This window comes from Aedes aegypti, chromosome 3, assembly GCF_002204515.2.
Source record: "Aedes aegypti strain LVP_AGWG chromosome 3, AaegL5.0 Primary Assembly, whole genome shotgun sequence".
In the NCBI taxonomy this organism is placed as follows: Eukaryota; Metazoa; Arthropoda; class Insecta; order Diptera; family Culicidae; genus Aedes; species Aedes aegypti.
Window position 1 is genome coordinate 106,881,661 of NC_035109.1, and position 27,165 is coordinate 106,908,825.

The 27,165-nt window shown below is 39.2% G+C and overlaps 1 protein-coding gene across 1 annotated transcript; it reads right to left on the bottom strand.

The window, feature by feature from the left end:
* Positions 1-17,448: 17,448 nt before the first annotated feature.
* Positions 17,449-26,682, bottom strand: LOC5575017 (hemicentin-1). Its single transcript, XM_021849733.1, has 10 exons — positions 24,165-26,682; positions 23,435-24,099; positions 22,423-23,378; positions 22,198-22,372; positions 21,186-22,140; positions 20,998-21,128; positions 19,699-20,898; positions 18,201-19,640; positions 18,012-18,138; positions 17,449-17,952 (listed from the first exon to the last, which is right to left on the bottom strand). The coding sequence occupies exons 1-10, from the start codon at positions 26,288-26,290 to the stop codon at positions 17,574-17,576; spliced, it is 8,154 nt and encodes a 2,717-aa protein (XP_021705425.1). The 5' UTR covers positions 26,291-26,682; the 3' UTR covers positions 17,449-17,573.
* Between the last annotated feature and the right edge of the window lie 483 nt (positions 26,683-27,165).

Below are 27,165 nucleotides of genomic sequence, written 5' to 3' on the forward strand. Positions count from 1 at the left end.
GATTGACCAGGTACACCAGGACCTGGAGAGCGTGGGTCACAGTCGAGGATGGAGAGAAGCGGCCATGAACCGAGGGAATTGCGAAATATTGTTGGCGAGGCTTTATCAAGATAATTGATGTAAAGCCAAATAAGTAAGTAAGTAAGTTAACAGATATTTGTTTATTAGTTTTAAGTCAATTGTATCATTTGGATTTGTTAATCTGTTGATGCGAAAAGATGAGAAGGTTTTATGCCTATTTGAGAGAGAGTTCATTTTTAAGCTCAACTCAAACGGGCTTTTCCCTACTCCTAAAATAAAATAAAATAAAATAAACACAAATAAAGTAAAACTGGACATGTGACTACTCAAACTTCATGAATTATACTCATCGTTTCTGTAAGAACATGTTCTTGCATGTAGCCAAATGTCCGGATTTTGAGATCTGTTGCTCTGTTGAATCAGGAAACAAATATGAAAAAAGAATTCGATTCTCATTTGTCAAAATAAAGAAGTACAAAATTCTTATAACTTGTGTATTTAACAATTGTAAACAGCAAAGCAGAGCTTAAACGATTTCATGAAGTTTGAATATCCGTGCACCTCTTTTTATATTTTATTCATGTGTGTCTTCTGGTTCACCAATAGTGACCTCAGAATCTGGTCATTGAGTGGTCTTTTGGTCGAAGTGTTCCTACAGGCAAGGATCATGTTCTTACAGCAATGCTGTGGTTATTTCATAAAGTTTGAGCAGTCGCAAGTCTAGTTTTGATCTTCATCCATATTTGTTTCCTAATTCACCGGGAGTGGCCTCAGAATCCGGTCTTTACCTGTCCAACTTGACGAAAAGTCAATAAAGACATGAAGCATGTTTCAGCAGTTACTCTGAGATTATTTCATGAAGTTCGAGCAGTCGCACGCCTGGTCTTAAGTATTATATATGTTTATCTCATGGTTCACCGGTAGTGAACTCAGACTCTGTTCATTGTCTGGTTCAATGGCAGAATTATTGCTGAGATTGTTTTATGAAGTTTAAGTAGCCGCATTTCTAGTTTTACCTTTTTATTCTATTCATGTTTGTTCCCTGAATCACCGGAAGTGACCTTAGAAACCAGACATTGTCTGTTCATCAGGCCGAAGTATCACTACAAACCAAACCACGTTATTATAGCAACGCTGAGGTTATTTCATGAAATTTGAGCGGTCACATGCCTACTTTTGCCTATTTTATATGTTTGCTTCTGATTCACCGGAAGTTACCTCAAAATTTGGTCATTGTCTGATTATCGGGCCGAAGTGTCCATACAGGCAAGAAGCATGTTCTTACAGTCACGCTGGGGTTATTTCAGGAAGTCTGAGGGGTTGCATGTCTAGTTTTACCTGTTGTTTATGTTTATCTCCATATTCACCGGAAGTGACCCCAGAATCCCGACAACGTTTGACAATCTGGTCGAAGTGTCTATATAGGAAAGAAGCATGGTCTTACAGCAACGCTGAGGCTATTTCATGAAGTTTGAGCAGTCGCATGCCTAGTTTTGAGCTTCATCCATATTTGTCTCATGGTTCACCGGAAGTGACCCTACAACCCAGCCTTGACCATAAAGTAAAATTAACGATATTGAGAGTTGATGTCTTCTATTGGCTCGTCTTTAGTTGATTTCATGACGTTCAAGTAACAGCATATGTTGCTTCGGGTCAAATTTACTTGTGTTCCTTGGCCTCGGCTCTTATCCGGAAAGTACTTCCGGAACCAAGTTCCGGCTTTCACCCTATGCAAACAGATAAACCAAATAGTGCACTCTTGCCTTGTTCCGTTACATAATGTCTAAAAATGGCTAAAACTTATCGTTAAACATTGGTTTCGTTGTTAAAGTTGTAAAATATGTGACTAGGGAACACTTATTTCCGATTGAAAAACATGTCCAAACCTGAACTTCCGGTTTGAAAACCCCACTCGCAGGAAGTCTTACTTATCCCATCGATCATAGTGAAACCCGCATTTCGTTAAACTTATTTGTTTCTGAGCACCAGTCGATTGAAAATAACAGGTCTGTCTCGGGGCTTTGAGGGTTAATAGGTTAATGTGTCACATGATAACATTTTTTTACGAAAGGGGCTCCAATATCAAATAACACAATGAAAAAATAACGACAAAAAGTAAGTTGTGGAGCCCTTACTCCCTTACTCGATATTCCCTATCTCGATATCGAGTTAGAGAACCATAGTAAAAGTAGGTTTTCATGGCTACCTCGATAGTCCCTTGGATCTCATTTGCACTGGTTTTGTGTTCTGTAACTCGATACCTCCCTAACTCGATGGTCCCTTCAATATCGAGTTATGAAGAGTTGACTGTAGTTTTTTTTCAAACTATCATTTGACGTAATACCGTTTGGCATAATGTCATTAGGCATAACGGTCATTTAACATGAGCATAAGCATTGATGACCTTACAATTCGTAGTTGCTACTCCGTGATTGACCAGAATAATCAAAATTGCACAGTTAACCAATAGATGCAGATTGGGAGTAGCATACCTCTTCAATGTACAATTTTGAGAACTCCAAACTTGGTCATGTCAATAACGGCGCCGGCCTCGTCCTTACGGTCATCGGGGAAGGGATGGAATGTTAGTATGACGTCCATTGCTACTAGAGACCGAGATCATCTCTGCATCTCCATGGTTTTTACAGGAAGGAGTTCCCGCATAGCAAAATACAGTTTGTCTTACTTTAAGAACAATAAACATCTTGTAACGGTTACTGCTAATGACACATTCCAGCGTAACGCGACACCACGAGGAACCGACTTTCATTATCAAATGAGGCCTGTTCTCGGAAATATGCCTTGTGACCATGTTATTAAACAGCCTTTATATTTTGCATATTAAATGTACTTGATGTTGTGACATTCATTTTGAAACATTACACTGTATATATGGTAACTAAAAGCAGTTGCATTTCGTAACGCGACACCATCGCTGAAATGCACTTTTTTAAACATCACTCTATAATCGCCTCTATCTGCTCTGCTATAATTTTTACAATCCGGGTTTGTTCTAGGCAATCCTTCTATGTATTGATAAGAATCAGAGTGTGACTTCGAACTGGAAGGAAATATTGAATAATTGCAGAAATCATTGATTTCATTTTATGAGCGCCGCGTTACGTTTATCTTCCAACAGGGTTCTGCAAATGGTGTCGCGTTACGCAAAAAGCATTTTTTGTTTTTATTGATAAAATCGGTAATATTGTTTTTAGGTTTCAGAAAAAATGTATATCTAGTATTGTTATTTGTTTAATACTTTCGACATTCTGCCTCACAGTGGGGTAATTTGATTCGACACTGGTTAAAATTAATTTTATGTTTCTGTGAAACCCTTTGAAAATGTCGTGCTTTGTAGAAGCGTAGATGTGGTCACCATATAAATTTGACTAAATTCTTTGCAATAATATTTAGATATTTCTGTAATTTTTTAAGAATGTTTCCGGTACAGTGCTTTCCGATGGCGGCGCGAATAATCTTGAGCTTTGATACATGTTAGAATGATTGAATTTGATTGTAAAATAAAATTATGTAAACCTTTCAACGATGTACTTTTAAAAGTATGCTGCTTTCGGCAAAGTCGACAAGCAGACGTTTATGGTTGTCGTTACTACCCAAAATTCAATAACACAGTGAAATTAATGGATCTGATAAATGGGTAAAATTATGAAAAAGCTTCAATAAATAATTTAAAGAAAATTGTTTCAGAAATTTGTAGACGACCATAAAAGCTTCCTAATGATCGGACGAAAAATATGTACAGCTGCTGTACAGTGGGATAATTGCACTTTTTTTGGGTTAAATTTTTTAACCGTTCCTTTGATCCTTTTTGAAGATGATGAAAATATCCGATGTACATTCGATTTTTATAATCTGCTGGTTCAGACATAGCGTGTGCAGGTGTTTATGATTTACTAATGGTGGTCTGAAGGATACAGAATATTGTGGCACAGGGGTGTAATTGAACCAGATATTGTGCCAATAAAATTTCAACGTAGCCATGTGGTATTTTGAGGATCATCTTTTAGCAAAATTGTTAAGGTCGTTTATGGTCTCAAAATAGTGATCAGAATATCATGGAATTCTGCCGCACAGAAGAGTTATTAAATCAGATTATTAGGCAAAACTGTGAGTACACTTTAAAACTCAGTTCTTAAATTATTCAACCGATTGTTTGAGCATTCATTGAAAGGAAATAGTTGTACCAGATTTAAGCGTTGGCGCAATTCTTCTGAAACCTTTCACGTTTTTGTGAGAGGTATATACCTATGTTTCTTGTTTTATTTTTTACACAAAGCTAATCAAATAGCTTTGGCTTTAGGTCTGGTTTTAAGAAGCGACTCAAATCTTATCAGAAAGGTGCCGGTCAGTGAAAAGATAGCCTCACACATGTTGGGGACTGCTTGGTTTTAATGGTAAACAACATGGATCACTGGAAAATCCGCAATATTCATAAAAATTATCAATTTATAAAATCATCCAATCAGGACTGCCCATGGACCACTACAACTCAACCAACCAACCTTGGAAAAATCCGCAAAACTGGGCGTAAAAATCATCCTAGACCATCATTTTAACACGTAAATAATCATAATTATAGAACTTATAAAATTTGTAATACACGTATAATTGGAGGCCTTTCTTAGCCGAATGGTTAGAGTCCGCGGCTACAAAGCAAAGCCATGCTGAAAATGTCTGGGTTCGATTCCCGGTCGGTCCACGATCTTTTCGTAAAGGAAATTTCCCTGACACACGATATACGAATGCGAAAATGGCAACTTTTTAAAAGAAAGCTCTCAGTTAATAACTGTGGAAGTGCTCATCAGAACACTAAGCTGAGAAGGCCCAGTGAGGACGTAACGCCAGGAAAAAGAAGTATAATTTGTATTGAAATTAAAGACCACCTTGATCACCGAAGTTTATTGCAAAATGAATCAAATTCAATATTATACAACGTAAAGGACATAGATAAATGTCATGACAAGACACCCAGAAGATTTGAAAAAAAAAACTGCGTGTCTAAGTTGATTTTTACGAGATGACCATTATTTACGATTGCTCCAGATCCTCCTAAGGGCTTTATAGTGACCACCTATATCCAAGAACAATCCTCAATCATCCGTTTTGTTTAGTAATTGATTTCTGATATGTTTTGAAAAATAGCGCAGTGATCTAGGATGATTTTCACGAAATGACCATTTTTACGGATGTTCCGGATATTCCAGAGGCCATTATTGTGACCAGCTAGGTCCATGAACAATTCAAATTACCTTTGCGTTTTATAATAAGGAGTTCTGATGAGTTTGCAAAAAAAAAACTGCCTTGGATTATTTTTATGAATTGACCATTTTTACGGATATTCCGGATTATCCGCTGGAGAACCACGTTGTTTATTCAAGTATTCAAGTATTCCACAACATGTGAGAGACTATTACTGCACTAAACGGCACCTGTCTGATAAGATTTGGGTCACTAGCCAACGAGTTCATTAAAAACCAGAGCTACTTGATCAGATTTGAGTAAGAAACAAGAGAAAACAGACATACCCACATTTTACAAAAACGGGGAGGGTTTAAGTGGGGTGGCTCCAACGCTGAAAGCTAGTATAACTATTTCCATCTACTAAAAATCAAAAATTTGGAAAATCGGTTGTAGCATTGCTGAGAACGAGCATTTTGAAATTTGTAGTTTCATCCTGAAAATTTACGGTTAAAATTAACGTAACGCGACACCAAAACTTTGCACCTAGTGTAACTTTTCGAAGAATAGTCCGATTGTAAATCTTTTTTTATGGAAACACGTATCTTGACGAGTAGGAAGAGAATCCAAAATATAAGAGTTTTATAAGAAGTATTTATTTTACAATATCAAAAATAAGGTAATTTTCGTAACGCGACACCATAATAATGTGACTATTTGAAAAAATACGTTTTCAAAGAACCAATAATTCGTTTGAAAAAAATGAACCCGCACATAACAATGTTATCTAATACCCTTCTAGTTAACGGATAAGACATTCATATTACACTTGATAAACTATGATACAGGACTTTTATAAAAAAAGTTGTTTAATGTCTCAATTTCTCACCCATAAATTATATAAACTTTATATAACTTTTCAGGTATGTTTTTCACTGTATTTTTAATCAAATTTATGTTTTTTATACAATTCGACATATTGTCTTTTATGTTCTGCACAGCTTTGGAAATATTTCAGAGTTTGAATTTTTGATATCTTGGCGTAGATGTGCGTGGAATGTGTCTAATGTAACAGAAATAGTTTCTTTTATGTATAATTATTTGGACTTCAAAGCTGTTCACCATTTCAAACAGTAAGATTAACCCATACCTATCAGTAACAATATATGATACTGCTCTGATATTGTTAAATTATATGGGAATGGATTCAAGCAAGATATGGTGGAAATATATCGCCACCATTCGGCAAATTGTTTTTGTTTAAATTTGTGCAACACACTCACACATTTTCATTTGACAATATTGAACTACATTTTAACAGTTCTACAAATAGTTACATTTTGTTTGCATTTGTAGGCGACATTTAATCTAGCGTTGATTGTAGAAAAAAAAATCGCCGTTGAAGGAAAATTGTCAGGCTATATTGTTTACTTCTTATTCTACTATTAAAACTGTTCAAAGCTGGCAATTAATTTATAAAAGTCGAGTTAGGCTAAAATTAAGTTTACAAAACTGCAATTCACATCAAAAAATGACAACTGCGATCGACCCAGTAAGTACATATCTTTCGTCAATTTGTTGGATGTTTGGTTCAAACCTAATCCCCTCCCCGTAGAAACTGCGCACCAAAATTGACAACGGTTTGCTGGTGTGGAACGGAAATGGTGCCAACGGGAAGGACAATATTCAGAAGTACTTCCAGGAACTGGAACACAGCCCAGGGCGACAAGTGGAAGATTGCGAGTAATTGCAGCGCTGCTTCCGGTTGCTGGATGCCATCTTTTAAAGGAATCGATCAATACATGGATGCTTTGGAAGGCGATATTCCGTGAGTTTCAGAAAGAATGAAAGATATTTAAGGTGATATTTAACCTTAATTGAACCATCACAGGGCTGGTAGCGGGTCTAGTTTTCTGTTTTAATTCGATTCTTTAAAAAGTGCAAAATTAAGAGGTTAATTACGTGACTATTCATTTGATTCTTCAAGAATTTCTTCTTAAATTCATTGATTCTTAAGTGCTATACTATATAACAGTATAGGATAGGAAAAAAATACAATAAAGCACCATAATTCAATAATTATGCATACGTTATTTATTTCCCTTAGAAACATATGGTTCAAATATATCAACACTATTTGACTTACATTAATTTTGCCGGAAAATGGACAGTATATCTACCTTTTGGAAAACTGTTGATGAGAAATTTTGTTCGAGAAAATCGACGTTTTCAAATGGTTACATAACTTAACCGCCTATTCCCCACATTGTGATTTTCCTATTTACTGTTTGTCGAATTGTTAAAAATGTTTCGGGTATGGTGGATATATTGTTATTTTTCATTGTAACCAAAATTATTCAGATATTGTTGCAAATTGTTGTAGACCTTTCGGGAAACTGTACTGATATAGTTCTTGTTTATGCGGGTTGTTAGTGGGAGGGTTCAAAAGCTATATGATCAGAATTCACCGTGATTAGTGATGCGATTCATGTAGCCTCAGTTTAAAAAGTTATATCTATGCGTCTACATTGTTATTTTTAGTAATTGCGATAAAATTAATACAAACACAGGTACGTGTATCTTATTTTGTTTTATAAATCACGAATAGGGTGTCGGTATCAATGGTTGTAATGTACCAGTAGATTGGACTAAGGAGTAAAACGAACATTTTTCGATTAAAACGACATGTGCTATTTTTGGTGGATAGATCGTCTCTAGTTTAGTCGATTTGCCAAATTTCAGCTTTTCATTTTATCAAAAAGTCATATAAAAATTAAGTTTATGCAAAAAATTTGCTCCCTTGCACCAGTAGTTGCCGTTGTGTTCCAGTAGTGGATCAACGGATGGAAGCAGTTTTTAAAATGGATGTAAAAAAATGAAGAAAAGCCCTAGAGATGATCTTTATGCTTCATTCGAAAGATATTAATTGCTGTTCCGAGTGAAAAATATTAAACCTATGTAAAAATTTATCATTTTGTTTAAAAATCCTTGTATCATTCCCGAACGTCTACTACTGGAGCACTAGCGCAACTACTGGAACACGTGTACCAATAGTGGCTCAAGCGATTTTATGTTAAAAAAAAAAGTTTTATCACTCTTTTTATATTTTTCCCATATAGTAGAGGTTGAAATCTTTCTGTTGACGCCAAAAGATCTATGTTAAGGCTTTTCGTTATTTTGTCATGATGTTTTATAGCTTACACTGTGGATACACTGCCTGGTTCGGGCTATCCCGTGGCGTTTTCTTGGCTTTCTTGGCCTTAGGCTTGGTGTTGGCTTCTCCTTTGTTGCCATGTACTCTTGATCGCGGAGCTTGGTTCGTGCCAGCTGTCGTATTCTTTCAAACAGTTGAAACACTTTTTTTTCGATAGCAAACGATCTCAACCGTATATTTTTCTTTCAACCGTCCGCGTCAAAATTCGTTAATAGACTGAGTATCGGCACGAGTCCAATTGCGAACGCTATGTCGAAAACATTCTCTCTCTCTCTCTTTTCTTTCTTTGCTATCATCTACTGTCATCAACACCGCCATCAACCTTTCTCCTTCCTGCTCCCATTCAGCTCAGTTGTTCGTCATCCGTTCTTGTTGGCATCATCTCCTTCATGTTCGTCTTCCATCAATTGTGCTTCGGGCCAACGCAAAACTGTCTTGTGATGTTCATTATGACACTGATAGAAATGCACTAGCAAATAATTGTTAATATATAACGATGAATTGAACTGGATTATTTTCATATATATTTGTATATATGCAAAACAGTAATTATTATTTTATTTTTTTATTCACTCTACAATACTACATTCGCTTCCTTCTGTACTCTTTCAATCTGTTATGGTATTCCATGCCACAAAAGATTTTTTTTTTATGCTTACTGTTATAATCATAAATAATGTTAAAAAATATTATCATTTTTTTTACACTCTTGATGAATATTCAACTATTAACAAAAAATACAAAATTATTATTTTTCAATGCTTATAACTCATTTCATTAAATATTTTACAAAATAAATATTATTCCAAATAATGATTTAAACAAAAACCACAAAAAATAGTCATATGAAATCAATCAAGTTGTTGAATTTCTTTATTTTATTTAACTTTCTGTCATATGTTTTAATGGATATTTACTTATTTTTTTATTGCGAATTGCTAATTGAAATGATAAAAGTTCAATATGAGTTTAAAATATATTTTCAGTTTGTAAATTAATAGATACATTCATATTTATAAACATGTTTTACGACGGTTACGACTGTAATAGACATAGCATGACATGAATGAAACATGTTTTTGATGACTCTTCTTAACCACAGAATGTACAAAGCACGGATGTAATACAGTTCATCAGTATATAATTATAAAAATTATATTAATTATAAAACATTATTTTGACATCTAATAAGGATAAATTATTTTATATTGATCAATTTATAAAATCGTACGAAACAACAACAACAAAACATCATTGACCTACAACAGAAGTTCGATAATTTAAGCGTTTTTATCATTATTAAGCTTTTAGCTAAAGTTTTAGCAAAAGATTTGGCTAAAGTTTTAGATAAATATCCAAATAATAACAGTTACTGTTATTGTATTTATAAAAAATCTGCGCTCAATTAAACTACAATTTGATCATTGTACAATGGTATATAGTATTAAAATCTATGTTTGAATTGAACTGTTTTCTAATAAATTGTACCTATTACACTTAATAGTTATTATTTTTCAAAATAACGAATGGGCATTAATAATAGTTCAGTTTGTTAGGTACGAACATAGTAATCGTATAAGCATACTTATAACAACGACGATTCATATGCCAAATTACAATAATTTAATAATATATCTTCGATTCTGTAATATCCTACTTAAGATTATTTTTCACCTTAAGTTCATTTATTTTTTCTTAAAAATGCGTTTCATACGATATTCTCAACCTCATATTCTCCAATTTCTGAAGTAACTAACTCCGTTGAGCATCAAAGTGAGAAGTGAGACCTATCTCAAATGACGAAAAAAAAACACCTTCTGTATAAACCAAATTAACCACTCAATAAGTTAAACAACAACTGCTAATTTTGATCCCAGACTTTATAAAAACTAAACATGTTTTACAAATTCCAATCGCAGATTTTGATCGACGCGCTAGATTGGAGCTACCCTGACTCCAGAAGAATCCATCGAGTAACATAAGCAGAAAACTTCTAATCAACTTCTAACAAAATGTAATTTACATGTTCCACAATTTAATATTTAAAACCTTATTCCGAGGATTTTTTTTTTTTTTGCTGACCAAACTACGTAAGTATCCGTCAAACACCAAAACCAGAAAACTTTCGACAAACTTCTAACAATGATGAAATTAACAAGCTCTACATTTAAATAATTCCAAATGCCGATTTTGACTACTTCTTTTGGATGGAGCTTACCAGGCTCCAGAAGAATTTGTCGAGCAACAACACCAGAAAATTTCTGCTACGCTTCTAACAATAACGAATCTTACATGTTTTACAGTTCAACAATTTCAAATGCTAATTTTGACTATTTTTCTTGGATGGAGCTTACCAGGCCACAGAAGTATCCGTCAAACAGTAATAATAAAAATTTCAGATCAATTTTAAATAATAACGAAATTTACATGTTTTACAGTTTAACAACTCCAATTGCTGATTTTGACTACTTATCTTGGATGGAGCTTAACAGGCTCCAGATGAATCCGTCGAGCAACAAAACCAGAAAACTTTAGACTAACTTCTTAAATAACAAAATTTACATCTTCTACAATTCAACAATTCCAACCGCTGATTTTAAGTACTTCTCTTGGATGGAGCTTACAAGACTCCAGAAGAATCCATCAAGCAGCAAAATCAAAATTCTAGATCAACTTTCAATAATAACGAAAATTACATGTTCTAAAGTTCAACAATTTTAAGTGCTGATTTTGACTACTTTTCTTGGATGGAACTTACCCCAGCTCTAGAAGAATTTATCGAGTTTCAACGCCTCTAAAACTTCCAACAATAATAAAACATCCTCTTCAACAATTCAACAAACCCTAAATGCTAGTTTTGACTATTTCTCTTAGATGAAGCTTAACAGGCTCCAGAAGAATTCGTCGAGCAACAAAACCAGAAAACATTAGTCAAGCTTCTAAAAAAAAAACAAAATTGACATCTTCTACAATTCAACAATTATAACCGCTGATTTTGACTACTTCTCTTGGATGACAGACTCCAGAAAAACTGTGAAGCAGCAAACAAACTTACAGATAAACTTTCAATAATAACGAAATTTACATGTTATACAGTTCTACGATTTCAAATATTGATTTTGACTACTTTTCTTGGATGGAGCTTACCAGGCTCCAGAAGAATCTGTCAAGCAGCAAAATCAAAATTTCAGATCAACTTTCAAAAATAACGAAATTTACATGTTCTACAGTTCAACAATTCCAAATGCTGATATTGACTATTTCACAAGGATGGAGCTTATCAGGCTCCAGAAGAATTAGTTGAGCAACAACACCAGAAAATTTCTGCTACAATACGAAACTTACATGTTCTACAATTCAACAATCCCCAAATGCTAATTCTGACTATTTCTTATGGATGGAGCTTACCAGGCTCCACAAGAATCCGTCGAGCAACAAAACCTGAAAACTTTAGACAAACTTCTAAACAAACTAAATTTACATCTTTAGCAATTCAACAAATCTATCTGCTAATTTTGATTACTTCTCTTGGATTGAGCTTACCAGGCTCAAGAAGAATCCATCAAGCAGCAAAACCAAAACTTCAGATCAGCTTTCAATAATAACGAAATTTACATGTTCTACAGATCAACAATTCCGAATGCTGATTTTGACTACTTCTCTTGAATGGAGCATACCAGGCTCCAGAAGAATCTGTCGAGCAATAAAACCAGAAAACTTTAGACAAACTTCTAAAATAACAAAAATTAACATCTTCTACAAAAAATTCTAACCGCTGATTTTGACTACTTCTTTTGGATAGAGCTTACCAGGTTCCAGAAAACCTGTCGAGCTTAAAACGTACTTTCTACAAATTTCTACCAATAACTTCTCTTGGATGAAGTTTTCAAGTCTTCATAAAATCCATCAAGCAGCAAAACCAAAAAATATTCTAACCAACTTCTAACAATAACGAAATTTAATAATTCCAAATGCAGATTTCTACAAATCAACGATTACAAATGCTTATATGACTTCTTATCTTGGATTGAACAAGGCTCTAGAACAGTCAGGCAATAAAAATCAGCAATAAAACTAAAATTTTCAATCAACCTTCAATAAGATCGAAATTTACATTTTGTACAATTCAACCAAACCGATTGCTGATTTCGATTTTTTTTTTGTATGAAGCTTAACAGGCTCCAGAAGAATCTGTCGATAATAACTTCCGTCAAACTTCTAACAATAAAAAAATTAACATGTTCTACAATTTAACAGTTGCAATTGCTGATTTTGGCTACTTCTGTTGAATGGAGCTTATAAGGCTAAAAAAACCCAGTCAAACCAGAAAACTATCGACAAACTTCTAAAATACCAAATGCGGTTTTCTATTTACTACTTCTCTTGGATAAAGCTTACTAGACTCCGGCTTAACAAGAATCAGCATCTAATCTACATCTTTAAGCAACAAAATTTTCATCTAATAGTTTCAAATGCTGTATTTGAATTTGATGGTTGCAGAAAAATCAATCAAGTACTAAAACTTGAAATCTTCTGAACGACTCACTAACGAAAATTGTATTTCGTGTTTACCCCTTGATTTATGATAAACATAAAATTTTACATGATCTGTCTCTAAATATAAGCTATTTTTGATATCCTTTATCGACGAACTTACCAAAAAACAATACAATAAAATATTACTCTCTACTCTTTTCTTATTTTGTGTTATGCAGAAATCCACTAATCTGCATAACTAATAGCCCACTAGTTCTGGTTTTGGTTTTTGTTTTAAACATAAACCTTTTCGTTACCATCATGCAGGCATAAAGTGACCAGACGTCCCGCGTTTCGCGGGACAGCGCAATTTTCAAATTAATATTACAACGTCAAATCTATTTGTTTGACTGAAAAAAGCATTTAGATCATGTTTTAGGCCTAAAATGATTGTAGAATACATACTCAATATGGAAAATGTTTGATCGGGAACGAGATCTGCCAGGGCGTCCCGCGTTTCGCGGGACATATATGGTCGCTTTACTGTTGCAGGCATCCACTCATCTGCACTGCCAGCAGTAGCCCACTCGCTCTGCTTTATTTTTTTTGCCTTCGTTAGCATCACGCAGACATCCGCTCATCTGCATTGCTAGCAGTAGCCCACTCGCTCTGCTCTTTTTATTATTTTTTTTTTCGGTAGCATCATGCAGGCATCCGCTCATCTGCAATACCAGCAGTAGCCCAGTCGCTCTGCTCTTATTTTTATCATTACGTAAGCATTATGCAGGCATCCGCTCATCTGCATTACTAGCAGTAGCCCACTCGCTCTGCTCTTATTTTTTTTTCATTTCGTTAGCAACATGCAGGCATCCGCTCATCTGCATTACCAGCAGTAGCCCACTCGCTCTGCTCTTATTTTTCTAATTTCGTAAGCATTATGCAGGCATCCGCTTAACTGCATTACTAGCAGTAGCCCACTCGCTCTGCTCTTATTTTTTTTTTTCATTTCGTTAGCATCATGCAGGCATCCGCTCATCTGCACTACCAGCAGTAGCCCACTCGCTCTGCTCTTATTTTTCTCATTTCGTTAGCATTATGCAGGCATCCGGTCATCTGCATTACTAGCAGTAGCCCAATCGCTCTGCTCTTATTATTTTTGTTTTCATTTCGTTAGCATCATGCAGGCATCCGCTCATCTGCATTACTAGCAGTAGCCCACTCGCTCTGCTTTTACTATTTTTGTTTTCATTTAGTTAGCATCATGCAGGCATCCGCTCATCTGCACTACCAGCAGTAGCCCACTCGCTCTGCTCTTATTTTTTTTTTTTTCATTTCGTAAGCATCATGCAGGCATCCGCTCATCTGCCCTACCAGCAGTAGCCCACTCGCTCTGCTCTTATTTATTTTATCATTTCGTAAGCATTATGCAGGTATCCGCTCATCTGCATAGGCCTTTTCATGTGACAGATCCATCTATGCATTTGTTTACATCGGTGGAGGACCGGTGCTAACACGGGCCTGTCATTTTCATAGAAGAAATGTCAAAGTGCTTCCAGATCAGCTGATTTGAGGCGTCATTGAATAGGCCTATAGCTACCCGGATAAAAAATACAATACAAAAACAATATAGCGTACTTTAACAGTACTATTCAATATATTGGAAATACAATACAGTATATTGTACAATGACAATACAATTACAGTACAATATATTGTTTTGAATTGTATATTCAAACAAGAATACTGTTGCTTCGACATTCAATTACAATACGCTGTATTGTATCCAATACGTTACATTGTACATTAATTGTTTATTCCATTCACTGAATGATACGTTTTTATCCGGGTAGCAGTAGCCCACTCGCTCTGCTTTGTATTTGATTCGTTTTTTCTTAGAGAAAATAGATTTTCAGTTTTATTTCATTAAAACATTTTTTTTTTCATCAGCTACATTGGTGTAAACTCCAATCTATGCAATACTCTTCCAACCATTAAATGCAGTTATTACTTTTTTTATATATATTTTTCCGACAACTACATCTACAACATCGAGCGTCATCTGTAAATTTCAACACCACATAATGAAAAGAAATAAACTGTAAAAACTCGATTGCAGCGACGAAAAATAAAACATTCAAATATAAACATCGTCAATGGTTCGTTAAGACGAAACTAATATTAATCATTCAATTTGAACAAATTCATTCTCAAATGCACAGCACACGTATCTTCGTATTTAATTTATATTATATATTAAAACAACTGGATAAATAATACCTCATGTAAAACTTGATGTTATGCTCAAAAATGTTTACTTGTCCCTTGTCAAAACTTAATGCAGGGAGTTCCATTGGAATTTCCATCTCTCTTCTCAACTGCGCACCACTGTCGAAGAAAACGATTCTCTTCCGATATGCACCTCCAACGCACCGAAATAGACAACTACACTTTTTCTCAAGGGCATACTCCCCAGCACTACCGTGTTTAATGCATTTCGCCATGCAAGCCCAAAGTTGTGCGCGATTTCTTTCATGCCCCAGTAAATGTGACTGTGAAGCTCACCTGTTTTGACTATTGTCGCCATTTTCCAATTTTTCGTGTCATGTACCACACAAAACCTTCCAATAGGAATCTTCAAAACACTCTTCACTCGCACTTAATTAATCACTTCCACATCGAATACAATATCCGTCTACCGACTGCGCCATGTCGTATTCTTTCAAACAGTTGAAACACTTTTTTTTTCGATAGCAAACGATCTCAACCGTATATTTTTCTTTCAACCGTCCGCGTCAAAATTCGTTAATAGACTGAGTATCGGCACGAGTCCAATTGCGAACGCTATGTCGAAAACATTCTCTCTCTCTCTTTTCTTTCTTTGCTATCATCTACTGTCATCAACACCGCCATCAACCTTTCTCCTTCCTGCTCCCATTCAGCTCAGTTGTTCGTCATCCGTTCTTGTTGGCATCATCTCCTTCATGTTCGTCTTCCATCAATTGTGCTTCGGGCCAACGCAAAACTGTCTTGTGATGTTCATTATGACACTGATAGAAATGCACTAGCAAATAATTGTTAATATATAACGATGAATTGAACTGGATTATTTTCATATATATTTGTATATATGCAAAACAGTAATTATTATTTTATTTTTTTATTCACTCTACAATACTACACCAGCTTTTCCCCTCTGGAGGACGGCCGCGTAGGTCACTTTTTCCTTAGCAACCGTACGTCTTTTAGCCACGTAGTCATCCTCGGAAGGTCCCATCTTTCGCATCTGATTGTCTGGGATCGGACAGATGTCAAATCTTCAACTCGTGACTAATCTGTTCGAGCAGAGCGTTATATCTAACACTTCTTCTCTTGCAGTAAAGGTTGGGCGTTTGCCAATATCAAGTAATATAAGATCTGTAAAAATTATATATTCATTCAGACTGGAGTCTCTCAAGAGGTCTTGAGCTTTTTTTTTACAAAACGTTGCTGTTGAGCCTTTTTCAGCCTGCCAACGCAAACCAACACTATACTATCAGGAAGATTAGTGTTAGCTCTTCCTGATAGTGGTATTGGTGAGCGTGATCGAGTTGAATTGGTCTCAACAGCATCTTGCAGAGCCATTGTTTACCATTATTGTCGATGTGCCCTTTTCTAATGCTTATCCAAAATTGTGCTGATATGATGATACGGTAAGCATTAGCATCACTGCCTACAGTTAGCGGATGACTTTATTGGCTTATCCACCGGTGAATTGAAGCTCAAGTGTCAAAATTCTTCGACCAAGTGAATTAAGTTCACCGGTGGATAATGTACCAGTGCACGAGTTCACTAATTTGACTTTTGAGCGGTGCCGAATTCAATCGTTGGCATGGTGACGTAAATAACACGGCACCGCTCAAGCGTCAAATAATGAACTCTTGTATCGGTCCATACCATAACGCCTTTGAAATCATCCCTAGCGGATTGTTCATCATGTAATAACTAAACCGAAAAATAGAAGTATTATTTGTTTAGGTTACTGACAGAACATACATTTCTGCTACAGTTAGTTCAGAAATGAGTGCAGCAACGATTGTGTTATTAATGAGAAAGTTTGCTTGCAAGTTTTTCCATTTCAGGTTTGCTCAAGGTAGCAAAAACTGGGTCCAAAAGGTTACCTAGATAGAAGGATTCATTACGAAAGAAAGGTTCATGAACTAGCGCCACTCGGGCAGTAGTAGTACCAGAAACGTTTGTCAACTATTTCGCTAGTTTAGTGCTTTTGAAAACGTGAGTAGGGTTCTGCCGGCCATCCTTGGATTCCAAGATTTTCCCCCTTAACTGCACCATTCCGGTCCGAAAGCGCATCGATACTTCACAGCTATCCATGCTTATCGAAAAAAAGTTTTAATATAACTTCATTCGTCACGAACAGCCATATTCACAGTGAAACTGTAAGGTTTCATTGCCAACTTATTATTTTTGTCTATGGATATCATGCGGCAAGCACCTTTGAGTTTCAAAGATGATCATACATATTAAAATAAAAACATCTAAAATAGATTTACAGTAAACGGACTATATTTATACTTTATGGCATCAGTGAAAGTACATTCCTACGCTCGTTTTTAACTCCTTACAACTACCAAAACTATAGAACGTAACCCCAAAAATCCCATTAGTTTCAATCTAAGCAGTACACATACACCACGAACCGGTGGGCGTAGTCCATGACTCCCGATTCCAGCCCGAAGGCATGAGCGATTACCTTCAGCTTGTAGATCTTACCGCGCTGGAATTTCTTATTTCCATACAGATACACCGCCCCTGGCGATTGCGGAGTCTTGTCCAAACGGAAAATGTGCGCATATGTCCGCTCTAGAAAACTAAACGAAGCCTCCGTCGAGTCGTGCTGGTAGGCGGGAATCGAAAGCACGGCAATCGGCTGTTTCGTCGAGTATTTCTTTAGTGAAATGACCTTAAATGTAAGCGTTTGTTCAATTTGGGCTCCATCCGTGCATAAACCTGGTGCCGATCCATAGCCACAGGTTTGGTAGCATTGACTGTAACGAAAGTGATGTAAGGATGAAGGGTAGGATAAATGCATGTTACGATAACTTACCCAAGTTGTTCGTCTTCATCGTATTCCTCTGGACAACTTGTCGGTAAACACAAATAAGAACCTTTCGTATTCAGACAAGATTGCTCTTCGTTACATTCATCTTCCTTCAACTGGCATTCGTCCATGTCTATAAGAATGTGAAACATATCAAGAGGTGGATAACAATGGTGGATGTCCCAAAAACCTTACCAACACATTTGCCTCCCTCCAGCTGATATCCTTCCGGGCAGATCATTTCGTAGTTCATTACACTGAACGCCGGTTCCTCTCTGGTCATTCTCCTTGTACATGTGTGCTCATCTCCTGACAGCACATAACCCGTTGGGCAGAAGCAACTATATCCACCATGGGTGTTCTCGCAAAAATGAGAACACTGATGTTCACCTTCACGACATTCGTTGATGTCAACACATCCCCCAAAGTACATTCGGTAGCCTGTGGCACACACGCATTCATAGCCACCGTTAGTGTTGACGCAGATCTGTCCGGCCAGATTACAACTGTGTTCACCCGTTCTACATTCATCCACGTCTACGCACTGACGTAAGGTTGTGTTATAAGCCAATCCTGGCACGCAGTTGAACTGTATGGAGTTGCTGATACCGCCAAAGTTCAAGCTGTACGCAGCTGTATCCTGAGTAAGATTAACTGTATTCTTCAGACTTACAGTGATCTTGTGATGGCCATCAAGATCGTCGTCAAATTCGGCCTCAACGGGACCATCAACGTACTCAACAGGGGCCGTTTCGGCAAACTCAAAATTCCGAACAATTTTGAATTTCTGCGGTTCTTCTGAACCGTTTCCTTCATCATACTCTTCGTCTTTCTCCTTGGGGTACTTCGATTCGTACGTTAACAGAGGGGAATAATTCTTCTGATATGCGGGCTTCTTCTCATAGTTCTTCAGCAGAGCATCGTTCCGGCAAGATTTGAGAGAACATTTGTCCACCTCGATATTTTCTCCTCTACACTTTTTACCTCCGTTCTTCGGTTCAGGATTGGTACAGGTTCTTATCCTATTGCGTAATCCAACTCCACATGACTTACTACATTTCGACCACGGACCCCACTCGCTCCAACCGCCATCGACAATGCACTCCGCTTCTTTGCATATTTTGATTTCACTCTCCGATCCTTGACATGGTAAACCACCGTTTCGTGGAGCTGGATTGGCGCAACTTCTCCATCGGAGCGTTCGTCCGAAACCGCAGGTCTCGCTGCAAGGAGTCCAATTTGTCCACGGAGTCCATCCGCCGTTGATGGAACAGAATTTCACGCTGCAAACCTCTTCTTCGTACTCCTCGCCAACACAAGGTTTGCCTCCAAGTGATGGTGGCGGGGAGTCACATTTTCTATTGCGGTATCGAATAGACTTCAATCCGGTGTACTCGGTAACGCAATCCAAAGAGCAGTTGCTCCACTTGCTCCAGGTGCCCCAACCGCCGTTGATTGGACAAGGCAGCATTTCACAATTTTTGACCTGTACGTTCTCTCCAACGCAGTTGTACTGTTTACCGTGAGCAGGAGATCCACTGAGAAGTAAGCATATACGGGACCGGAATTGAGTGCCTTTCCCACAGGTCGCACTGCAAGCGCTCCATTCAGCCCACGGTGACCAGCTAACGGGAACTAAAATGTAAAACAATGTTCATCACTCGATCAGAACATACGACAGCAGAAGTCTTACCATCAATCGTCACGTAGAACTCCCGGCTGACCTGCCCGTGCAAGTTTTTCCCGGTGCACTTGTACTCTCCTGCGTCCGTAGACTGCGCTCCTGAAATCCTAAGAATTTGCCCATTCGACGCGAGGAAAATTCCCTTCTGCTCGCTAGTCACGACAGAGTCATCTTTCGTCCAAACGACTTCCGCTTCTGGAGTTCCCACCACTTCACAGTTCAGGTCCAGACTATGATGGAGCGATACGGAAGGTTTGGAATCGTAGTCGATGTTCAGGAATCGCGGAGCAGATTCCACCACAATGTGGAACAGCTTTTCCTTCAGTCCAGCTGTGTTGTTCACGAAGCAAGAATACGTGGATGTTGCCTCAACGCCATACAGCTCAAGAACCGGCTCCTTATTTGGCAATTGTTCGTTGAGCTTCTCGTCCAAATATACGACTTTGGTCCAGAAAATCTCCGGCTTAGGGTAACCTATACTAGCGCAATCCAGCGTTACGTTGTCACCTTTGAGAATGCTGATCGGTTGATCAGCTGCTTCGTCTTCTTCATCAAGCAATACGCTGTTTATCATGGTTGGTGGTACGAGGATGATTACCGAGAAAGAGATTTCTTGTTTTCCAACGGAGTTTTCACCTAGACAGGAATAGTTGCCTTGATCTTTGGGGCTCGTTGATCCGATGAACAACGTTGGACCGTTGAACTTGATGGGCTTGGAGTTACGATACCAACTGAGAGTTGGTTTCGGATAGCCCGTAATTGGACAGTACAGATACAAAGGTAAACCTTCCAAAATGGAGAAGTTCGGTCCAATCTTCAGTCTATTCATCTGGATGTACGGAGGAACGAGAACATCCACCTTGGAAATTCGCTCATCATGGCCTACGGCATTTTGTGCTAGGCATAGATATTTTCCAGCATTATTTGCGGCTGCGTTGGGTTGAACGAGCGTGAACTGTATCTCGTACGGCGACAACTTAGTAGCTACAAATTGCTGTGATTGAACCGCATACGATTTTGGCTTAACTCTGTAGGAGTGCTCAAAGGTTAGGGCATTGTAGTCAAGATCGGACGTTGTGGCTAAAATATCTCCTTTGTAGATGATGCTTATGATCGGCAAAGGGCTACCGATGGCTTCACAGTTCAGATCAATCGAATTCCCCGCAGTCGCCGTTAGATTTTCCGGGAAGAAAGTAATCTCCGAGGGCTCTGAAAAAGTAACGAATATTTGGAAACATCGATGAAGTAGGCAAATGTCATGTCTCATACGCTAAAAAACCTCGCAAATAACACATGTTAACAACTTACGATACACGGTGACGCGGAATTTCTTCTCATCTGCGCCAAAAATGTTCTCTGCTTCGCAAGTGTAGACCCCCGAATCTTGCGGCTGGATCTCAACGAATTCCAACTCATCTTCGAATTCATCTAGGATAATACTGAAATAGAGCTACTCAGTATGACTTCCCCAAACTCTTTATCGTCAATACACGTACTCATCCTTTGTCCATCGAAAACTGGCAGGAGGGTTGGCTTCCATCGCGCATTCCAGCGTCAGATCTTCGTCTTTGAACACCTCGATGTGGTTGTTAGTCTCTCCCCAATGTCTCGGTGAAGTCATCACGTCCAGACGATAGACCTTACGGGCACTTCCAAGATCGTTCTCTGCGACGCAAGTGTAAAGACCGTTGTGATGCGTGTCGACGCTCTTGATGGTTAATTCGCTTCCTTTGGTAATCACGGTATCGTCCTTGGTCCAAGAAATGGTCGGTTGAGGTGATCCACTTGCATGACAAACCAGCCGAAGTTGCTCCCCGCTAAGGAGACTGACTTCGGCGTCAATCTCTGAGTCTTCCTCACTATCATCCAAATCGTCACCATCTTCGTCGGCGTAGTTATCTACGGATTGAATCACAGGAGGGGAGAGGATTCCTACTACGAAGGAATGGTTATTACGACCAGCTGGATTCTCCACGAAGCAGGTGTATGTTCCCTCGTGATCTTGACGGAGTTTATCGATTTGAAGAATATTCTGCAGCAAACGAACATCCGTCAGATCTAGGTAAGTGTCCAGATTGCGGTGGTTCAACTGCCACAGTAGACTCTCATAGTTATCGAACGGGCAGACAAGAGTCAGTGGAGCATTAAGTTTGCCTTCTACGGACGGATCGGTAGATGAAGCGTTATCTGACCTTTTCGGAGGATTGAGAACAGTGATTTGAGTTGAACGAGAATCCGAACCTTCTTCATTTCGTAGAGTGCATGTGTAGATTCCTGCTGAATCATCACCGTGGACGATCGTCAAGCTGGGCGATTCTTGTAGAGTAATGTTATTTTTTGTCCAAACTAGTTGAGGAGTGGGATTTCCAGAACCTTTGCAAACAAGATGAATCTCTTGCTCAGGTAGAATTTGCATTTGCTTGGGAATATCCGACGTAATTTTTGGTGAGTCTGAAAACAGTATACATTGCTTTATTTTGAAGATGATGCAGAAGTGAAACTACAAACCTTTTACCGATACGTAATAGACTTTCTGAAGGTTTCCTTGGGAATTCTCAGCGTTACAGACATAGGAACCTTGATTGGCAGATGACACATTTAAGATCTGGAGACCCGTATCCAACGATATGAGATTTGTTAGCTCATCAAGTGTGTCAACCTCAAATGTCCAACTGATTATGGGCTAAAATTTTATGTTATTCAAACCGCCAATCCATTTTAATTGAAACTTACCTCAGGGAAACCAGTGGCGGTGCAGTCCAGAACAACGTCCTCTTCCTTAGAAACGGTAATCACTTCATCGTCAGCAGAATGGAATAGAAATTCAGGTTTACCGTACACAATAACTGTTGAACTTGCTGACACAAGTCCAAACTCATTACTGGCCCTACATTCGTATATACCCGAGTCCGCCAGGGTCACGTTGTATGGCGGATCTTTATCCAGCAATTTTTCATTAAAATACCAAGACATTTTTGGTTCAGGGATGCCTTCGGCTAGACAGTCGATCCAAAGCTGCTGACCAGCTTCAACCAAGACACTTTCCATTGGAACATTTAAGAAAACTGGAACGCTGCCGTACCGTAATGAAACTTCTCCGGTAGACATTCCTAAAGGATTGGTAGCGATACATTTGTAATGACCTGCGTAGATCTCACCAAAATTCTCAACCAAGTGAACGGTTTTGTTCTCGTTCAATAGCTTGAAGCGACTTTCTCCATCCAAAGGTTGCTCATTGAATGTCCACTGGATCGATGGTTCGGGTAATCCCACCACTTCGCATGAAAGCTGCTGTACAGAGTCCTTTAGTCCTAGAAACTCAGAATCATGTACCTGTTCATCGATCAGTATGCCGTCGACGTGCGGAGCTGCCATTAGCCTAGCTTGAATGATAAAGCTATCTGCTCCGTGTGCATTGGTCAGAATACAGCTGTAGCTTCCTTGATCCGCCGGACCAAAGTTGTCGATCGTTAACTGGTACTGAACTGCATTACGAGTTTGGTCGACGTTCAAATTCACCCGAGCATTACCTTGAACTTCGTACGGGCTGCTTTCAAAAGTTAATTTACCACTTGTCCATATGTATTCCTTCAGTGGTTGACAAAGATCACAGGAGCAGTTCAACGATACACGTGATCCAGGTTGGACGTAGATAACTTTCTCATTCGGTTTGGAGATCTTTGGTGGTTCTGCAAAAGAACTCTCGTGAAACCCAACTGCAAATCATGCCGCCATTTGAACTTACCATTCGCTTCACCTTGCACCAGTATTGTTCGTCTAGCCGTTCCGTGGCGGTTTCTACCTTCACAAATGTAGAATCCTTCGACTTCGGGAAGCACTTCCGTTATCAGTAGGCTAGCACTAGCCTCTGTGAGACGACGTTCATTAGATTCATCGAGCGGTCGATAGCTCCACGAAATCGAAGGTTCCGGATTTCCTTTTAGACCGCATCCAAGACTCAAAGGTTGCCCGTACGCTGCCGATATAGTATCTTTCAGAGTTTTGGGCGCTTTCGGAGCGTATTCAACACTGAGATGTGTAGAATCGCGTAAAACTCTTCCGTCAATTTCTACTCTACATTCGTATGTGCCGTCGTCAGCAGTTGAGATGTTTTGTAGTTCCAAGTATTTCTGCCTTAGAGCTCGATCAATCTGTTGACCATTATGACTCCAAACTATTTGCGCCTGAGGATTGACGTGCTTCGTAATACAACGAAGAGCTATCAGCTTTTCGGATTCGTAAGCTACAATGTCCTTTGGGTAGACCCCGATTTCTGGTTGTGGACGTACTTTGACCCTAACTGCGGCCAGTATTTCCTGCTCACCAACACTGTTCATAGCACGACAAGCATACCGGCCTGAATGCTTGGTCGTCACGTTTGTCATCTGTAGTCGTAGAGTATCTGTATTGCTAATTTCAAAGAGTTCGTACATTCAATTGAAGATCGTTGAATTAACGCATTCGTGAATACTTACTCAAAATTCTGCTCAATTAAAACTCGATTGAACTTCTTCCACTGCATCAGCATAGGCACTAACGATTCACCACGGCAGTTTATTTCGAAATCGTCGCCTTCCAGCAGATCAACATCGGTGAAATCCAGCGAAAGCTCTGGAGCGCTCAGCCCCACGGCTTGGATCGCAGTAGAGATCAACCTCTCCAAAGGATTCCCTTCGGCATCTTTCCCCGAGACGGAAAGCTTGAACTTTTGTCTAGGCGCTTGAAAGGTCGACGTGACGTAGACTGTTGTCCTATCGTTCAGAGTTGTTCTGCTAAGAGGCAGTTTGAAATTGAATGAAGTTCCGTCGGAGTTGTCTGGATCGTGGGAAGTAACGGTAACATGGGTAAGGTTGGCTACCAAATCTGGCTGGGATGGTTGAATGGTGAGAATGGTTTCGGAATTCAGAACCGGCTGTCGAGAGAGGGCGTCTACGGTGTTGGGCTTCGCTTTCGTGAAGCCGAAATTGAATTTGACATCGCTGTTTCCAGAAAGACGGACGGAATGAGATGAGTTTGAACCGGCTTTAATGTTCCATTTGCCGGGAGACGGGTCGGCTACGTTGACCACTTTAATGTTTTCGAGATCTAACACGGATTTGGTGTTGTTATAAGGGATGTGATGAGGATCCGAGATTTCGATAGTTGGACGATGGCCAGCTACACTTACGCTAAACTCCTTCAAAGTGCTATCTACGTTCAGATCAATGTTGTGTGATTCGGGTGTCTTTGAATCCACGGATTTGAGAGGAACGTGATCGATGTTCATCATCCCTTTGATGCCGAGCAGGACATGTTCGATTTGATCCTTTTTCAGATCGTAAATTTGACCATTGCTTGCGGCTGCAATGTCGTTCATAACTCTGTGACCAGGAGTGTCTTTGCCTTCGCAGAACCCAGTTAGCAGAAATGTGATTGGTGTCTGCTTCTGTTGGACCAAGCGTAGAACTCGTTGATCGAGCTTGTAATCCTTGGCTGTAGCATCAGTGAAGACGTAAACAAAGGAATTCGGCAAGGCAGCCTCGATGGCGTCCGATATGGCGGCAAGTGCGGCTTCTGGGCAATCGCCACCTCCATAAATCTGAAGTTTTTCAAGAGATTGTAGCAACTCATCCTTGCTGCGGGTCACTAGACGAGGCCCTACTTGCGGGTCACGGAATGGTACAAATATGTAATTGTAGATGGGGTTGCTGTCCAGCTGAGTAATTTCATCGATGATGAGCTTTGCACCATCTCTGAGTTGCTTAAGATCGTCTAACATGGACCCTGTAGCGTCGAAAACTATGACTAAGCTACGCTGACCTTCAGCTGGAGCTTCGTAACCACGACGAATGGCAGGGAGAGATTTCCCAAGATTTGGTATAAGGATACTGTTGACAGGTGGATTGTGAATACCATCCGACACCAATGATTCCGCTTCAATTGGGTCAACGGAAACGGCTTCCTCGGTTGGAGTAGTAATTGTCGTCGTTTCCTCCAATATGTTAGGCAATCCCGATGATAAGCGTTCAGAAATCGGCCGAAGCATTTGCTTCAGCTTCGTTTTCATTTCCTCCGTTTCGTTCTTCTCCTTCAATAGCCCGAGCAACCCCAACATCTCACGTGACGCCGGCTTCCTTCGCAAAACATCAATTATTTCATCGTCTAGCTCTGAAGCATCCGCCTGCATTCCTTCGTTATCATCAAACATTTCACCGCTACCGGTTACAGCAGTGTCGTTATCGTTTTCCCGAACTGTCTCAATGGAGCTTTCCCAATCACCACCAAACAAGTCGGCCATCGTAGCATTATCGTCGTCAGTCAGCGTGATCGTCCCCTCGTTTAGCGTCTCGATCGAGTCTCCCGCGTCGAACAGCTGTTCGCCGTCTTCCGCATCATTATCACTGCTGGCGTAATTGATATTGCCGTTAATGGCCACTTCTGAATGAGTAACTGCTGCCTCTGTCGGCGTGACCTCCGGTGACTCTTTTGTTTTGATCTGGTTGAGTTTCCCATTGATCAGAAGCGTCCAGAGTTCACCGTTATCAGCGGCGTTACTGCTCGCAATGCTAATTATTGCAAAATGCGCGACTGAAAGCACTGGAATAAGCCAATCTACTCGCATGATTGAATTTAAAACGTTCTTATTTATATGCAGAATTTGAAGATTTTCACGGTTTAAACGGCCTAAGCTGGATAGAATACGGGTACACGTTGTCTACGAAGTTCACAATTCAAGATGGCGACATGATGGACCAAAAATGGCGGATGAAATCGAACTAGTTCACAGTTGAACAGGGTAATCTTCACTTAAACTTGCACATAAGTATGTAAGAAAACAACCACTAGATCAAGCTTGTTTCCTCGAACACTTCCAATCACTAATTCATGAGAAATCCCTAGATATCACTGTATCACGCACGGATCTTGTGTTAACACGACGGCGCACCGCGGAGCGAGTCTTCCAAACGTCCAACGTTATCAGCCGCGAGTAATAGAATGACGAGAAGGCTGATCTTCACTTCTGGTGGATGAACTGGTCGGTTTAAAATGGGCATGCGATCGCGGCAGATGGCACTGGGATCGTTTGGGAGTGAAGAAAGCGTAAGCGTAAAGTGAGAGCTCGAGCTCTCAACCACGTGCTTTCGGTTCGCTCATTCTCTTCTACTGCGTGCAGTCACGTGGTCGACTCTCTGTTTACATCGTCTGGGAGGTGTGCGGTTCTTGAAATTAGCTAATTTATTAGGAACAGAGTCACGAACGCATATTTTTGAGTAATTTCTCAATCCACGAGTTCACAAGTAATGATGGTAAGTGGTCGAGTCAAGTGTGACAAGCCTTACTAAATTTTCGGAGGACTCATACACTGAGCCAGAAATTGCGTACGAATTTCATAAGAGAACGCTTGTGGATTGATTTCTTGACTGGTTTTCTCTCTTTCATAAGACTCTTATGAAACACAAAATGTCCGATATTCACAAGAATTTCTTGTCGTTATCA